This window comes from Heterocephalus glaber, unplaced genomic scaffold, assembly GCF_053883595.1.
Source record: "Heterocephalus glaber isolate CG9 unplaced genomic scaffold, H.glaber_assembly_v1.0 deba00000347, whole genome shotgun sequence".
NCBI lineage: Eukaryota > Metazoa > Chordata > Mammalia > Rodentia > Bathyergidae > Heterocephalus > Heterocephalus glaber.
Genome location: NW_028258143.1, coordinates 38,153,376 through 38,167,821, shown reverse-complemented (window position 1 = coordinate 38,167,821; position 14,446 = coordinate 38,153,376). Strand labels below are relative to the sequence as shown.

The 14,446-nt window shown below is 40.1% G+C and overlaps 2 protein-coding genes across 13 annotated transcripts in view; one reads left to right on the top strand and one right to left on the bottom strand.

The window, feature by feature from the left end:
* Nucleotides 1-14,446, bottom strand: part of Upp2 (uridine phosphorylase 2) — a 55,935-nt gene that overhangs the window by 19,164 nt on the left and 22,325 nt on the right. For all 12 annotated transcript variants that reach the window (XM_013076317.3, XM_013076320.3, XM_013076313.3 and 9 more), the window contains 4 exons: nt 13,801-13,959; nt 11,019-11,133; nt 7,342-7,551; nt 5,074-5,220 (listed from right to left, as the gene is read on the bottom strand). In XM_013076317.3, the coding sequence (XP_012931771.2) occupies nt 5,074-5,220; nt 7,342-7,551; nt 11,019-11,133; nt 13,801-13,959 (631 nt within the window). The remainder of the gene's footprint in view (nt 1-5,073; nt 5,221-7,341; nt 7,552-11,018; nt 11,134-13,800; nt 13,960-14,446) is intronic.
* Ccdc148 (coiled-coil domain containing 148) overlaps nt 1-14,446 on the top strand; it is a 392,699-nt gene that overhangs the window by 373,344 nt on the left and 4,909 nt on the right. The window lies entirely within an intron of this gene.

Sequence of the window (14,446 nt, the reverse complement as noted above, 5' to 3'; positions counted from 1 at the left end):
TTTTCTACTGACTCATGAATCTCTTCATTTGGCTTTGTCCTTAGCATAAGCTAAGAAGTTAAGATATCCAGTTCATACAGGTGTGCTATTAACTAGGTATTAGTTTTGTCCTCTTTTGACATATGATGAAATGAAGGCTTAGTAAGGGTAAAATAAAGACATTATGATGCAACTGTTCAATAAGTAGCCAATCAATTTCCAGCTTCCTAAACTGCTGAGAAGACTTCCACCCACCCTTCTGTTGAGCTGGTACATGGTAAACCATTAGGAGAGCCTGTCCTGCCCGATCGGTCAAACTGACCTTTACATTCTATGAAGCAATGAGAATATTCAATTTGAGCTGAGTCAAACATTTCATCACTTAAGACCTTCTTTATTCAAAACTCACTCGGTTGTAAGGCAACTTGGCTGAACAGGTAAACAAGCAAATGAAAAGCTAGAAGCTTCCCTCAGCTTTTCAAGTTAACGATCAACAAGTCTGTGAAGCCTGACATGGGGTGGCAGTGGCAGAGAAGAGTTGAAAGTCCTTCTCTAATCCTTCACTTGGCAGAAGGATGAAAGGAAACTGGTGCTCTGTGCTTTTCACAGAGTGGAAACCGACTTTACTAGATGTCTTTTTTTGATTTCAAAGGTAATGTCAAAGATGGGAAAGAACAGGTAATAGCAATCTCAGTGGTGTTTTCTTGACCCTAGAGAGCCCATTAACAAGCAGTATATAATAATCTTGTCACCTAAAATTACTATTTCCATGAGCAATTAAAAGGGACTAATTACCCAAAACAATTTGTCAGAATTAAGCTTGGCAGCTCTGCTACCATAATCCTCAGATTAGGTATGGAAGGTGGAAGCTGGGGAGGGAGGAGCACTTAGTGACCAAGGTGTCACCAAGAAGCTTATCAGCTAACTGACCTGAGCATGGAATGTATGAGAACACAGATCTCAACACAGAGATAATGTCCCCTGAGCTGCACCAGGAATGCCCAGCGATTTGCAACCACCTGGGGCCACATATGGCCTCTTTGAGAATCTGATGAAAGTTGTAATTGGAACCTCTTTTCATACATATGCCTAAACATAGAAATTTGTGTATAAGTTTAGGAAGCACCTGGCCCCCAAAGCCCTGAAACCACACAGAGATTGGAATAATGGTCCAAAATGATGCTCTCATGTGAGTATGTTGGCAGTGAGGAAGGAGGATTAGTGTCTTAGTTGCTTCCCTCATCACTGGGACACAATACCTGACACCCACAAATTTAAGGAAGAAGAGTTTACTTTGGCTCACAATCTGTAGAAGTTTCAGTTCATAGTCAGCTGGCATGGTGGCATGGCAGAGGGGAATAGCAGAAGAGGGCTGGTCATAGACAGGAAGCAGAGAGAGACCAAGGGAGGAGGGAGGGAGATATATCCTTCAGGCTGTGCCCCCAGTGATCCACATCCTCAGACAAGACTTCACCTTACAACATCATATTTAGCTGTAGACTCATCAGTAGACTAAGCTACAGATGCGTATCACATCTCCATTACCCAATCACTTCCTAAAAGCCCCAACTGTGAATGCATGACACTTTGAGGGGGACCTCGAGATTTAAACTATAGCGATTAGCCTACAAGTTAGGAGAATAGAATTTAAATGAATCAAACAAAACTAAAGACTCTGACTTTGATTAAAAATATGTAAAATCTTATAAAGCAGGATGACACCGATTATTTTTTAAAATCTTGTGTCTGTAAAAGTAATGAGTGAAAAACATAAAAGGCAGATTTTGAATGTTTCACCACAAAGAAATGATAAATATTGTGAATAGACTACCCTGATTTGACCATTATACAGTCACACACATATTAAAATTTCACACTGTATCCTATAAATTTGTACAATTAGTATGTATCAATTAAAAAATCATAAAGTAATAGGTGGATTATTTATTATTATTATTATTTTATTTAATTTTTTTGGTACCGGGGATTGAACTTGGGACCTTGTGCTTGAGAGGCAGGTGCCGGAACCACTGAGCTAAATCCCCAGCCTGGACTATTTATTATTTACACCCGATTTTCCAGATACAAGGACTGGCTATCTTGACAAAATAATGCGCATCTGCTTGATATTTTTATTGAATTCCACTTTTATTGGATAACTCTTGGGATATGATCAGCCCTAGGATTTTCTTGCTGATGTTGCACAACTATATGTTCAGAGCATTGAAAACGGATGAATCTCTGGGGACGTAATGATGCATATTTTGGTTCTTCTGCGCAGAGACAACAAAACTTGTACCTGCACGGGGAGGCTGATGGCAAAAGCAGTACAGCATGGTGCAAAGTGGCCTCAGTCTGAGCTGAGCTCTAAGTCCAACTCAGCTATGTCTCCACTGTGATAAGGCGGGAAAGTTATTTAACCTCTTTGAGCCATGATTTCTTTTTCTCTGTGGAGTGAATGGGGCTGCAGTTGATTGCCTCATTCCCTTCCATAATTAATTTTTCAAAATCCTCATTTATCTCCTTTTTAGGGTTAAGAAGTACTCCTGCTCCAAATTTACCATAACCTTTCACTTTTGTTGTCCTATCTTTTTGACTTTATCGATGATCAGCATGCAATTTCCAGAGTCCAGTATTCTTCATTGCCGGGGACAGTAGAAGAGTGTAAAATTGGAATTAAAGTCAAACCTCTGCTTGCTTTTATTGAACAGCTGTAAAGTAATATTATGAAGACTGACTATATCCCCGAAGTTACAAGTATCTGTCAAAAGAAATGACACTGAACTCTTTCTTTCAAGAAAAGCCACTGTGAGGGGCCAGAGATTTAGCTCAGTGGCACCATGTTTACCTTGTAAGTGCAAGGTCCTGAGTTTGATCCCCAGTACCAAAAAAAGAAAAAAGAAAAGCTACTGTGAGTTGCAAACAACTGATGATGGTGGAGAGGATTTAAGCAGAACCTAATCTTCAACAAATATTGTTTTTTATATTACCACGCAAGCACATGTCAAAAGACAGCACTGTCTTTAAAAAATGGATGTGAATTGGACCGGGGATTTAGCTCAGTGGTTTCATTGCCTGCTGCGCAAGCGCAAGGACCTGAGTTCGATCCCCGGTACCAAAAAAGAAAAAAAGAAAAAGAAGAAAAATGGATGTGAATTGAATATATTTATCACAAGGTTATAGTGCAAAAGGATTATCATCTTTAATCAGAATGTTAAAGTAAATTTTGCTTTAAGAAAGGGGCAGATATGTGCATATTATAAAATGATAAATAAATGCACTATATAGTGTTTCTATTGTACAGCTTTACATTATTCGAAAGGTTTGGCCTTTTGATTTATAATAATTTGGTGAATTCCACTATTTCCCTTCACCTGAATCATTGTTAAAGCAGCACTAAGTTCCTAATACTCTTGTCGAGGATAATGAGATCAGTAGAGAAACACTGATTGATGAGGACTGGTGACCCTATTCCAGGAGGTCTGTGCAACTATCTGAATCCAGGTGTCCTCCAGGCTGTATCCGGATGAAGTGGTCAAGTAGCCAATCTCACTAATTCAAAGTGAGAAAACCAGATGCTATTGTTTCTCTGAAAGGGGATATTAACCATGATCTTCTAAAAAGAACAGTGATGAATTTGTTGTTCTTCACTCGTGTGGTAGAGTTTTGCATGTGCACATATCCTGAGACTAGCATAGTTAAGGATAGTGACTCTACAATTGATCTTTTCTTATTAACCATTACTATTTTTTAAATGTATTCTTAGAAGTGTTACCACATACATTTTATTTGTAATGTGTATAGTAAAATTGATTGACTATGAGGACAAATACTAGAATTCAAACACCACTTGTGAAAAAAGGAAGCATCATTATGCTATAATTTTTTGTTGCTTCTTTCAAAAAACTTCAAGTTTTTTTATCAGGGTAGCAGGATGGTACCCTCTCATTGTATACTACTGACATCATTGGCCACTCTTTGTTGGTCTCCTGGCTTTTAATGCTTAAGTAAGGACTTCTGGTCAGCAGTGTCTTCAACATGCATCCTCCTTGTCATCTCCCCCCTTACATGGCTTAAATGCTACCTGTACATTTCAACTTAAAATTTTATTCCTCCAGTCCGAATCCTCACCTGAACTCCAAATACCTAAGTCCACCTACTTACATGCCTCCATTTGGATGTCACTACCCCCAAGTCCTCACCTAGATTTCTTCTGTTCCAATTATAAACTCATCCTTCCAGGTGTTCTGGCTGTAAATATGTAAATATAAGTCATTCTGCACTCCTGAGTTTCTTTCAAAATTCACTGCAAGTTGTCTCAAAATATTTGAGCCTCCACAGCCATTGTCTCTCACTGGACTGCTGTATTCACCTTCTTATTCTCCCTGTTTCTACCCTGGGCCCCATTAGGTTCTTCCCAACTCAGCAACCAGAGTGATCATTTAAATGCGCATCTCATTTTATCACTTCTCTATTCTTAGTCCTTTGGAGACTCCTGGTTTCACTCAGAGAGAAAGTTACAGTTCTCACAACAAACAGTGACACAATCTGCAGCCCTTCCTCCATTCTTCATTGCTCCTACCCTTCTAGGTGCTCTGATCTCCTCTTTGTTGCTCTAACATAACCTGCATCTCTTGCCTTGTGGCCTTAGGTTCAAATTTAGCAGAATGTGCTTCCCCATATCCATGCAACATTTTCCTAAATGCCATCTTCTCCTCCCATCCTCCCCTGACTGTGCTAATTAAAATTGATGGACTATTTTAGGGTGATCTCATTTGGATCTTGTCTCAATAAATTCAATTGTAATGGAAGATAGCAGTTACTGCCAGGATGAAGAAAGCTAATCTTGCTGTGCAGGCCTGGCTACATCATCAATAGCTGGTGCATTCAGGCAACTTGCTTGACCCTTGAGGCTTGATTTCCTCATGTGCATAATTGGAATTATGTTCTGTCCACTCGTAAAACATTATAAGATAATGTATGTTACATACAAGTATGAGACATGCATTCAACCCAAAGTAATACATAACTGGACCCTTTATTCTTGAGTGGAAATAGCTTCATGAAAGAGGAGAATGAGACCCTTGGGCTCACCTTTTAGACCACAGAGTCCACACATAGCTGCAAAAACTGTAGATTCCATTTCGATATTCCTGACACCAGCTTTATATGCTCTCTTCAAGTAATCTAATTTGCTTTCTCTAGAAAAAGAGCACAATGCTCCATCAAGTCGAGCTTGGCCTAAAAGAGAATGGAGATCATTTAGTGACCTGATCTATGTCCCACCACATGGCAGTGGCATCACCAGGAAGCTTGCTTTTTCCACAGCTGCCTCTGGCTTGAGTCTGCTACTCAGATGGGATAAAGATGGCTACTGAATTTTCTGACCAGAGGGCTATGGAGCATGGCTGTGCCTGCTCCAAAGTCTCTTATGTAGGGCAGGGTGTATTTGGCCGAGTGTCCCCATTCTGGGGCCAGTGACCAGTGAATGAGTGGTGGCAGCAGTCAGCACTGTGTCCAGGGACATCGGGAATTGGAGGTGTTCCTGAGAGAACTGAGTCCTTTGATGCAACCCCCAGGCTTCCCTGGTGACTGGGGTGTGGCCCTGGTGGAGGTGTAGGGGAGAAGAGGAGGCCTCACCCTCGGTGGGGTGCCTAAGGAAAATGAGGGTGGGAGGATGGTCTGGACACTGCGGCTCTCCTCATGGCCATCATGAGAGCGATGACCGGTGCCAGAGACCAGAGTGCCTGCCCTCCTCCCCTTCACACTCCTCTCAGGCTGTGGGCCACATTACCCTCTCTAGATTGTTCCCAGTTCTCATGTCTCATTCATTTCAGCAGGGTCAATTGGTGGGGACAGAGGAGCTGGAGCAATGCCTGCTGTGCACACCCAGAAAGCAGACCTCGTTCCCCCTCCACTCCTAGAAGAGCCCAGCTTGAAACAGGTGGGCTGATAACACCCCACCATCATCCATTATGTGCAGTCAATTTTGACCCCTTTCTCTCTTTCTTTCCCTTACCTCTACCATTTTCAGGTTGTTTCCACCCTGGCCGTTAGCTTCTCCTTGTTCTTTCTCTTCCCCTGAGCACTGCCATCCAATACGTCAAATGGTGTTATTTAAACTGATTCAAACTCACATGTCCCAGGAGCCAAGCACAAGGTGGGCCTGGTCTGATGTGAGTAGCCCCACCTGACCCCCAGCACCTGTGGCCCAGACATGGGCCATGGGCATGCCAGGCCTGCCATGCATATTGTATATTTTTTGTTACTTTATGCTATTACAAGAAACCAAAAATCTGGATTTTCATATGAAATTTCTAGAAATTGCAAATGTTGGCAAAATAATTCACATTAAGTCAAAAAGCATTGACTCCACAGGCTGCCATTTGCAAGCTTTGCCTTAACTACTTCTCTAGGTGACCCTCCAAATGAGGGGACAGTGAGCCCATGGCCTAGGAGAGAGGGTCTTAACTGTGTCAGACCCAATATTCCTCCTATTTTATAACAAATATGTGGTTAAACACCGTCACTATCCTGAAGTATAAAGTATAGATAATATAGCCTATCTCAATACAAAATTTTTAAAAATTCACAATAATACCTGAAGTTTGATCCAGTGGGAATATAAAAGTTATTAATAATGAAGTCATGAAATAATATGATTTTGATATGAACATAACTACACTAAAACATTTCCCAAATGCTCTCCACAGTGTGGTACCAACCACATGACAATTCTTTCTTCTGGAATGAGCAGAGTCTGACCTCAAATTGTTTTGTTTGTTTGCTTGCTTGCTTGCTTATTTTCATTGCCCCTCATCCCTTGGAACAAGAGCTGCGGGTTGGCAGTCACCTTCAATTTGTCTATAAACTTGGTATGGGGACCTTTTATTCATACTGAGATAAAAACACAATGCTGAGTCCACTCCATCCCTATGGAATTTGTTCCCCTGAACATTTCCTCCCATCTCCTGGTCTCCATCCTTGCCTAGGTATTAGATTCTTTTTGAGATACAGGTGAATGGCAAAAACAGAATCAGCCTATCTCCCTTCCCCTGGAGTCTTCAATTTCAGTTAAAGGCATGAACAGAGATAAGATTTTGTCAACAGCACTAATTGCATTTTAGTTTTTGATTTGCTCTTGGAGGATTAAACTTACTTAATATAAATTCATTCTGAATGTTTCTCTGCTGCATATTAGATCCTTATGTCGGTATGCTTTAGTAAGTGAAAAGCCTGTGGTAGTTCATTTCTTAGTCCATAACTATTAATTTTCTAAAGTAGAGTTTTTAATATAAATTATAGGTTTGAATAACAGAGTTGCTTTTCTGTTGCCTTGACCATGTATGAATTATTTCTCACCTTCATAAAAATCATAGGTACACATTGTATGTCCAATGAGGGTTGGGAAGTTGAGAATTTTTTTGCTACAGTTGAATAGTTCTTCAGCCAGCTCCTTGTCAAGTTCAGTACTTCGAGTGACAACATTGTCCAAAATTACCTGCTCAAACTGGGGCTTGAAGAAGGAGTCTACAGCTGTGTCTGTTATTACAACAGACCCAGGTGCAATCCCTGCAACATGGTAACAAATAAGTATTAAGGAAGAATATCATTTAAAGTTTACTTTTGTGACATATAGTAATAATCTATTCTTCCAATATTAATTAACGCTAGTTGCTAAAGATTGTCTCTGTTTTCTCCTTTAAGATTATTTTCTTTCCCAAAAGCAATTAAATAGCATTCAGGACAGGCATTTCCACTTGCTGTCTTTCTGGATTCACATTTAAAAAGTGATAGGGTTTAGATTTCAAGACAAACATGACTCTTGGACATGTAAATTAGTACTAGTCTTGAGGCTCAATCTAGAAAAAAATAGGTTAGGAATAAATTAAATGAGCCTGCCAGCAAATAGCTTTCATAAAATGATGTGACTACTTGATATTTAATCTTCTCTGAAACTCCTTGATTGCTATAATTTCTTGGCATCTTTCTGTTCTCTCTTCTTTCTGATTGTCATCACATTCACTCGGTCTCCTCCCTGACTCCATGTAAATTAGGCTGTTTGGCTGACCTTCCATTGCTACCAAGTCTGGCTCACTCAAGGGACTCGGCTTACTAGAGAAGCTGTGTTCTGCCAACTCTTACTCTGTCTGGCTGCTTTTCCTCACACTAACACCAATTCATCTTTCAGGTGGCAGCTTCAGTCACCTCTTTCAACAAGCCTGAATCTATGGAGGGAGAGCCAAAGCAATGAGTATATAAAAACAAAAGGTGGGGCCGGGGATTTAGCTCAGTAGTTTCTCTGCCTGCTGCGCAAGCACAAGGACCCTAGTTCAATCCCTGGTACCAAAAAAAAAAGGCAACACTGGTTACATTAAATTTCCCCAGGCCACCTGTGACTCAGATCCTGATTTAATGAGATGCTTCCTATCATTAGAGTGCCCTAGGTTGTCTGTTTTAACATTCACGTGTGTGTGTGTGTGTGTGTGTGTGTGTGTGTGTACTAGGGGTTGAACCTAGGGTCTTAGCTACATCACTAGTCCTTTTATTTTTTATTTTGAGACAGTGTCTTGGTAAATCGCTAAGTTACTTGGTAAATCGCTAAGTTACTCAGGCTGCACGTGAACTTGAGACCTTCATGCCTCACCCTCCCTTTTTACAGTTGCACACTTGTTTTTCTACCTCTCTGGAAGAACATAGCTTCTACAAAGGTGAGAACAATATCGACTCACTCCTATCTCCCCATCTAACACTCTACTTGTCACACTGGAGTTACTCAATAGAAATTTTTTGAATGAGTAAATGCTTCTGTAGAGGTAGCATAGAGAATAGGTATGCAAACTCCAGTCCACAAGCCAAATCCTAACTATCTTTGTAAATAAAGTTTTATTGCGACATGGCCATATACTTTCATCTACATACTGTCCTTTGTGGTTTTCAATCTACTGTGTAGAATCCAGAAGTTATGACAGAAACCATGTGGCCTGCAAAGCCTAAAATATTTACTATCTGGCTCTTTGCAGGAAAAGTTTGCCAATCCCTGTTATATAACAGAGCCAAACCTGAGTGATATAAATTCCAATATTGATCAAAGTAGAGTTAATTACAGAATATTTTAGAAGACCCAGCTAGTGATCCAAGGTGGCCTCTGAAGATAGAGCTTTAAAGGATCAGATACTTCTTACCTAAGCTAATCAAGTGGTTCCCTGAATGTTCAAAATAGGCTAAGAATAGGAAAGCAATTGAAAAGGAAGTTGAAAACGAGTGTACCTAAAATGATGTCATTTGCATGTCATCTTAATATTTACGTCCATTAAAGAATTTATTTCACGGTTCAGTTCTTTCAAAGGGACAAATATTTTACCAAGTGCCTTTAAGATGTGTTCACTCTTAAGGAATGAGAATGTCAGCAAAGGAAGGCAGATACTTCTTTCATCTCCAGATGCAATACTGCTTAAAACAAAACAAACTTGTGTATCCTATTTATAAGCAAAGAGTTCCTAACAAATATATAAATTTAAAAATAAAGATGTTTCTGGGCCAGGGATTAGCTCAGTGGCACTGTGCCCGCCTCAAAAGCGCAAGGTCTTGAGTTCAATCCCAGGTACTGAAAAAGAAAATGAAGATGTTCCCCGCAAAATGAAAATGTTCACACCAGCACTGTAGATTAATTTACCATTATTCACAGGCCTTCATTGTGATTTTGTTTCTGTCTATGTGCAGTATGGATAATGTTGCCATGAACTAAAAGACCATGACCATGAGCTGAACGGTCTCCAGAGTGGCTTATCCATGCTGGACACTCATGGATACCAAGTGGCAACTGCAGCAGTCAGGATGGTACCATGTATAGGTGTGAGCTATGAAAACTGATACTTGCATACCACAACCCAGGTACAATGAGAAACTTTTAATAACAGTGCTATTCATCTCATTCCCAGGCACACTGTTCCCTATTGACTATTTGAGGTACTAATTGGGTTAACTACAGTCTAGATGGAATCTGATCTAACACTAATTGCTTATGCTTTCCTTTCACTCTGCATGGACATTCACAATTTTCCTTTCTTCCATATGTAAGGGACCTTGGCTGGATTTTATTCCTGAATCACTGCCTGATTTTAGGGAAGCATGGCTGATTTTAGTGACTGTGTCACTGGACATATCGCTTCACTAGGGTTTTTTTTCCTTTTTTTTTTGAGATTTCTGAGGTCTTTTCTTCCAAAATTATGTAATTTTATGGTCATTTTTATTCCAAACTCTCAACCTTTTCTATAATCCCCATTTAGTCTTGTCAGTCTGTCAACCAAAACTTTCCAGTCATAGTGACCTATTTGTATTTGCATTTGGTTACATGATAAAATTGCTCCCTGACAAGACCTGCTCTTTAAGAAAGAGGTGAGGGAGGAGAGGTTTCCTCAATACTTTATTTCAGCACAATCTGGAAGCATAAATAAGGCCCCTTGACAGCTACCTGACCCACCAAGGAAGAGAGGACCTGGAGATGCTCTGGGAAAATGTTAGGAAGGACCACTTGACCTCTAAAAAGCTCAGCCTGGTTTCTTTCTGGGGTACCTATGAGGAAAAGATATAGCCAAGAGAGCAATGTGGTCAGAGATGAACAAAAAGCAATGGTTTCCCAAGAGCTCTGAAGTCTGCTTACTTAGCTGATATGAAGGGTGAATCTTTGTAACTTATCTACTTGAACATTCTTATTTCTATCACTTCTTAAATTTCCAAACTTCAAAACTTACTATTACCCTCAAAATATTTTCTAGCACTTTCTATTCATCTCTATATGGACATCTGAGACTGTTTGAGGATATAGCAGTAATATCGCTCCCTCCAGCTTTCCATGGGGAAGAAAAAAAAGAGAAAAAGGCAATGCACGAAGATTTCCTTACATTGCCTCAGGTCCAGCCTCCTAACACTTTCAGCCCATCCAGGTTTCTGTTGGGCTGTATGTTGGTGTACTTTGAATGAATGTAAGCCTGTATGCGAAAATCACTGTTTTAATGGTAGAAATCAATCCATCTCACCTATTCCTCCTGATGTACCAATTCTGATAACAGTAACGTCACAGCACCGTGCGTGATGTAGTAATTTGATAAGTTCATGAAGCATAATAGAAATGGAGGGGACACCCATCCCATGCTGTCGAGAGAAAGGAGAAAGTCATTATACATCGCACAAATGGATATGGGAACAGGACATATTTTCTTCCTTCATTATAAGTTAACAGCCCTCAGATAAATTTACATAATCATTAAAACTTTGCCAACACTGAGGAAAACGTAAGTCATCTTTAACTGACGCCTACATGACATACTGATGGATGCATCCATCTGTGAGGATCAAAGAGAGGCATCTCACTGCCAGTTAAACTGAGCTCACCCCTCACTGTCAAGAGCAAAAGGTGGGGATGGTGTGGTATACAGGTGTGTCAGGGCACTCCCATTTCTGATCTCGCCATGGGGTTCTTTTTAATGCTTCTGTGTAAAGAGCTTTTGCACAACTGACTTAGTACAGAGGAAACATAATTTTGGCTGCTGTGTTGCCAGTGCTTCTCCAACATAGTAAGTGAAAGAATAGAGCCGTTTCATTGTTCTCATGTGGCCTTGTCCACTTACTGCTAATCCCGTGTGATCATTGAGAAGTTCTAGGGGAGAAATGTGGTAAGATTCTGATGTAAGAATTTGTTGCTTATACTGAACATGTGGGTGAGTTTAAATTTCTATAGCTTATGATGGTAATTCTGGTTTTCTTCAACATTTTGAACAGTAGAATCAATGTCAGCAGACTAGGGATCAGCATAAGATCAGAGGATTTAGCAACTCTTGGCGATTACACTATGTTCTAATAGTTCTTTAGAAAGACCTTCTGTACTGACATTTGTGAAAACTAGATCTCAGCTTCATTTTAGTGGCTACTTACTTCATTTCTCACTTAAGAGTAGAGATTCAAATGGTTCTGCCATGTATTCTACTCTTAAGCACAGGGTAGACTTGGTAAAACCAATGGAGCTGTGCCCATCATGACTTCACCCGAGTTCTTTCCTTCTCAACATCAAGAATATTAAACAATAAAAACTCTGAGCCTCTGGGTTCACCATTGTTAGTCATCTGATATGTCCTGCTTTCTGAATGCATCATGATCCTCCTAGAGCCAGGAGTCAAACCTGAATTGATTTGTACATTCAAAATTAACAAGTTTGGGAAGTTGGGACTGGCTTTGCAACAAATGAATAAACTAAAGATAATTTTCTGAACTATAAACTAAGATGATGGATTACTGTTTGATCTATTAGGTACTTCCTAAATCAGATACTTGTTAAGTTTATGATTAGCACCTATTTCGCAAAATAGTGATAAAATGACAAATGGACTCAAATGTTTCTGTTAAAGTTATGTTCTTTCTCTCTCGCCCTCTTTCTGTCACACACACACACACACACACACACACACACACACACACACACACTCCTTGACAGCTGTCAAGCTGTCAGAGAGGAGAAATTTTCAAAGGGGTCTCCATTGGGAATCATTTGCCTGACTACCAAGGCCCATTTTTAATTGGCTAACCTTGGCTTGGTACATATTTTAGATCCTTCTTCCTGACGGGACAGCAGGGTTAGTCTGCTGCCATTTTCATATCTTACTCTGAAGTATTAATGCTCATTTATGGTAGTTCTACTTTTTATATAAACCTTACTTTTTTGTTCTTCCTCATTTACTGTGCACAAAAGGACAAATGGTTATAGTTTAAAAGATCAGCAAAAGTTAGCAGGACAAGATTTGCCAGAATCAGAGGATATTCTGCTTCCTTCTATGGTAATGCAGATAGTCCACCATTATTTATTGGATGAAGTCATATGAGCCCAAAGAAGGTTTCAGGAACTCCTTGCCTAAAGGGGAGATCAACTTGGCTGCTCCACTGGTTCTGTATGCTCTTTCCTTTGTTGGTCCAGGCTTCCAGTCATGATCACCACACTTTACCACTGAGTACTATGGACAATCTGACTGATTGGTACATGGTGACTGTCCCTGGTGTGGGTGCTGCTTACAAATCACCTCCATAGAATTGTTCCTCCTCTTCAGGACTCTCCCTTTATTCCCTGACATGCCTACCTGTGTCTCTTAGGAGGGCTACCACATCCATACATGTGATGGACTCATAGCTATTGCTTCAGAATCTTGCCCTGTGCAGAGAGACAAGCTGGGAAAGGTGAACGGGGTGTGCATACACTGATACCCTCCTAAGGGGCACCACTTAGGGGACTGGTCTGCAGGTTCCCTAAAACTTCAAATCATTCCTCTTTAGGTGGTCTTATGACATTGTGTGTGTCCAGAATTGTTAACATATTCTACATACGGGAAGAGCAATTCACAAGGACTTGTTGGAAATACATCAGCGGATTTTCAGACAGCTTACTGTAGTGTTAAACAGCCCTGCTTTAGTACTCCTGAAAATTGGCCCCTATGTACTAAAAACTCAACATTCCCAAAGCTAGATAAGAGAAAGAGAAGAAAAAAATTGCCGATGGATGGGGGGACATCAATCAGTTACAAATAAAAAGTGGAGGGATTGAGTGAATGCGTTGAGGACTTTTTCATAACATGAATAGCTAAATGGTGACTACCAAGTAACACTTCATGCTCTCCTGAAACCCAAGGACTCTCTGCAGTAATGGATATCATACCTGGACACATGGTCTTATTGTGTAAGAATGCTAAGCAGAGGGGGAAAAGAATTGTATGCAGAAATTCTCACTCTGTTCTCCAGCCTGCAAGGACCAGCTGACACCCACCACTGCGCACTTACACTGATGGAAAGCACAGGGCCAGTTTTGAACATGCAGTATCTGTCAGTTCCAGCACAGATGTCTTTAATGTCTTCTCCACCTTCTGCCAACCCAAGCTCCTTGTGCATGAACAGTGCAAATGCTTTCATTCTGTTGGGGCTCCCACCGACGCAGACAAACTGTTAATAAAAATAAACAAGTACCTTCCATAGAAACTGGGATAAGAAATCAGGATCAGCTTTCAACTGTAATGCTTTTATTTTAATATTCCATTAATTTCCTTAAAAGAATGTGGAGATGTCATGGGTTATGTTCACAAACTAGCTAATTTATATCATTACCCTGTAGAGATGGCAAGCAGATGCAAAGTTTTGTGTATCAAATTAGTAAAGAAAGTCACAAAATCATCCTAAATGTTGATATTGTTCAAGGATCTATTTCCTGGTTTTTGTTTATAGTATCATCAATCATCATCTTAAATTAATATAATCAGCCTAGCTTGGGAGATTAACATAATATGTGCTTAGTATGTAAGTACTGAGGACATGGAATGTAAGTAATAGGAGAGGAAAAGGAGAATTGCTAGTTTCACATGTGTTTTCTGATTCTACATCCCCAATCATAAGCTTTTATTGTAAAATGTACTATGACAGCTTTAAGATATGG